At 41.0% G+C, this 3,872-nt stretch overlaps 1 protein-coding gene across 1 annotated transcript; it reads right to left on the bottom strand.

Annotated features, from left to right (window-relative positions):
- Positions 1-1,210: 1,210 nt before the first annotated feature.
- On the bottom strand, positions 1,211-2,696 carry LOC110595040 (ret finger protein-like 4A). The gene is made up of 2 exons (XM_021709442.1): positions 2,411-2,696; positions 1,211-1,749 (listed from the first exon to the last, which is right to left on the bottom strand). The coding sequence occupies exons 1-2, from the start codon at positions 2,694-2,696 to the stop codon at positions 1,211-1,213; spliced, it is 825 nt and encodes a 274-aa protein (XP_021565117.1).
- Positions 2,697-3,872: the final 1,176 nt, after the last annotated feature.

Below are 3,872 nucleotides of genomic sequence, written 5' to 3'. Positions count from 1 at the left end.
TCACTCTGTTGCCCAGACTGGAGTGCAGTGGCCGCTTCCGGCCACCACAGTCTCGACCTGCTGGGCTCCGGCGATCCTTCTGCCTCAGTCTTTCAAGTAGCTGGAATTACAGGCATGAGCTACCACGCCCAGCTCATTTTTTATTTATTGTAGAGATGAGGTCTCAACAAGTTGCCCAGATGGGTCTCGAACCCACGGGCTCAGGCAATCCACTCACCTCAACCTCCCAAAGGTGCGGGATTACAGGCTGAGCCACCGAGCCCGGCTTGTTTCAAAATTTTTAAACTTGACATTATGTGTTGACATTTAGAGTTCTCTTGTTTGCCCCTGCAGTGATTTCCTTCCTTCTGTTTAACTTGTCCTTGAATTCCTCAGCTCGCTCACGTAAAATGGAAGCTTAAGCCCTGATGAGGGAATTTCCCTCTACCACTTTGTGTTTATTACTGTTAGTTTTCTTCTCAGCTGCAGCAGCTTCTGCTCATCTTGTGAAACAGAGTTCAAGCAAATCAGATTATTTTGCAATTTTTTTCTAATGTCACCTCTGATCTGTATTTTGGAAGTGGTCATGTCATGTTCATACATGTGAGGGTTTAATATTTTATGAATTTTTTCTTGTTGCTGATTTCTCATTTAATTCTGTTGGCATTATAGAGCAGGGTGCATACTATTTCAGTTTTAATGTCCACGTGGTGTGTCTCTGACCATGTGTCTACCCTGGTGAATGTTCAACATGCATCTGAAATGAATATGTGTCTCAGTTACCGGGAAAAAATGAACACAGACCCACATACATTCCTGTTTTTATAGCATGTGGATTTTGATCATTTATAAATCAATCTGTGGGGTCATATTTATATCAGTATTTAGTTTATATCCTCATAACACATTGAATTAATCTTACAGAAATAAAAAGGAAAACATCGGCAAATTAATCTGCAAACAAAAATATTTCGTGGAGCAGAAATGCAAACATAAATTCCAAAAACATGACACTACCTCATATCTGATATGCAACAATTTCCTAATCAATATAATCAGTATTCATCGTTCATTGAAAAACAAATGTTTATCTTCTATACTTTGTACCATACAGGTACCAAGCAGAAATTTCCTGGCTTTTGTCTTGAGCATACAGCCATTTCCTTCAGATGTGTGTGTGTCTAAAGGTCGATATGCCTTGCCGAGGGTGAATTGCACAACTGAAAATATCCTAATTTATCCCAGTACAGACATTCAGAAACCCTTGATCATCACAAGTGACATCTCCATGAGCAAAAAATGGACGCAGTGGCTCAGGAGCAGAAACTTGGGTGAATGTGAAGATATGGGATCCATCCCTAAGGTTATAAAAGGAGAGGATCCCCATATCCATATCCAGGAAAACCCCCACGTGTTGCACCCAGGGGCCCACCCAGAGAGGAGTCATAGACCCAGTGCTGGCCCAGAGGCATGGTCCTGCCCTACGACCCACAGTCCAGAAGCCGAACTCTGAAGAAAGTGTGAATGTTACTCGCCGGTTCACAGATTCTTTGCAAACACCCACATCCCAGGTATTGCTTGTGCCCATGTGCACTTCCCAGTAATGGCGCCCAGATGTGAACTGAGGGGTACCCAGGACACACAGTGCAGGGTTGAACCTCTCAGCATGCTCCTCCCTGTTGTGTCTGAAACAACCACAACGGACCTTCCTCAGGTCATCAGAGATGATGAGGTGGTTGTTCGCCGTGTCCACATCCAAGGTCATGTCCACTATGGAGAAAAAAAATAGTAGTTCATCAGAAACACACAGTAGAATCTCCTGATTTTTTTCCACTATGAAGAAAAGGACCCAAATATTTTATTCACTATCACTTGTGTATTCCACTTTTTTTACTCAAATCACAATTTTCTATGAATATTCTCCAGCCCCATAATTAGGGCAAGTTTAATGTAGAGAATGCATGAAATATATTAATAATTGCTACAAATTCACTATAGTCATAGTAGAAGCTTTTTTCCCCTTAAATCATTGATTATTGTTTGGTTGTTATTTGTTTTTTAGAAACAAGTTCTCACTCTGCCGCCCAGGTTGGTATCGAACTCCTGGGCTCAAACAATCCTCCCCCCTCAATTTTTCAGAGTGTTGGGATTACTGGTACAGCCACCATGCCAGGCTCAATTACTGAATATTTTGATTAAATATTTCCTTTTAATGCATAAGATACACGAAGGAAAAAGCTTCTTTGCTCTCATAATTATTATAAGCTCCACAGATTCGTTGAAAACCTGTACTGAGTCATGCACACAGCTATTATTTGGGAGCACAAAAATTGTAGCTTGCAGAGGTTAGCTAATGCTGAGATGTAATGGACAAAAGCTGCTTTTTCCAGGACCCAGTATAGGTTGAGGACAGGCTGCACAGATTTCTTACCTCGGAATTTCTTCATCTTTGGATTCATCTGCAGAGCAGCTCTCAGTTGGGGCTCTAGTTCCTTGACCGTGGAAACCAACTTCCCCAGCTGGGAGATGGGCCTGATGTCCTTCTTCTGAGAGACCACAGGGCAGAAGGGGCACAGGACACCTTCCCCGTTGAGCTCCTTAGGCAGAGAGTTGACACACTGGAGGCAGCAGACGTACCCACACTTCAGTCGCACAGGATCTTCAAGATAAGTTCGGCAGACATAGCACTGACTCACATCTTTGAAGTGTTCCGCCATGGCCAACGTCTGGGGGAAAGGAGCCCAGTATGAGAATTCCCATGAGCTGAATAGTTAAGAGTCTCTGGGGCACTTTTATCTTTACTTGCATAAGGATATTGCTGTCTATTTTTATCACTAGCACTAAGAAATAAACACACATCTATGTTCAGTCTGGAGTGCAGGTGCATGCTCACAACCACCCTAGCGTTGACCTGCTGGACACAGGCCATCCTTCCACCTCAGGCTTCCAAGGAGCTGTAACTACAGACATGCACTACTACGCCCTACTAACTTTTTTATTTATTGCTGAGATAAGGTCTCAGCAAGTTGCCCAGTCTGTTCTTGAACCCACAGCCTCAGGAAATCCTCTCATCTCAACCTCCCAAAGTGCTAAGAGTTATCCAAAATAAATATCCAAAAGAGACTCATATAACTCTTTTGGATACAAATATCCAAAAGAGATTCATACAACTCAATAAAAAAGCTAGTGTTCTCATTTTAAGGTGGGCAAAGGATCTCAATAAACATTTCTCTGAAGAACATATGCAAATGGAGAAATTTCTAAAAATGTGCTCAACTCCAGTAGTCATCAGGAAAATGCAAATTAAATTATAGTGCAATATTATGTCACATGACTTAAAATGGACATAATCAAAAAGACAAGAAAAAATGTTTGTAAGGGTGTGATGAAAGAGTATTGCCTGGGCTGGTCTCAAACCCACAGGCTCAGGCAACCCACTCGCCTTGGCCTCTCAAAGTGCTAGTATTTATCCAAAATATTTAAGAAACCCAAACAACTCAATAAAAAAACTAATGTTCTCATTTTAAAATGGGCCAAGGACCTCAATAAGCATTTCTCTGAAGAACACATGCAAATAGACAAATTTCTAAAACTGCCCAACTTCAGTAGTCATCAGGAAAATGCAAATTAAATTATAGGATGATATTATGTCACATGTGTTTAATTGGCCATAATCAAAAAGACAAGAAAAAAGTGTTTGTAAGGGTGTGGAGAAAAAGGAGTTTTTATACAATGTTGGTGGGAACATAAATTGGTACAATCAGTAGCAAAAACAGTAGAGAAGCATTATTCACAATAGCCCAAACATGAAAACAGCCCAACTATCTGTAGGCAAAAAATTGATTTAAAAATTGTGGTATATGTACAGTGAAGTATTATTCAACCAAATGAAT

The sequence above is a fragment of the Carlito syrichta genome, unplaced genomic scaffold, assembly GCF_000164805.1.
Source record: "Carlito syrichta isolate Samal-C Ts95f unplaced genomic scaffold, Tarsius_syrichta-2.0.1 Scaffold230728, whole genome shotgun sequence".
In the NCBI taxonomy this organism is placed as follows: Eukaryota; Metazoa; Chordata; class Mammalia; order Primates; family Tarsiidae; genus Carlito; species Carlito syrichta.
Note: the sequence above shows the minus strand (reverse complement) of the source record. Positions and strands in the feature narration are given on the sequence as shown.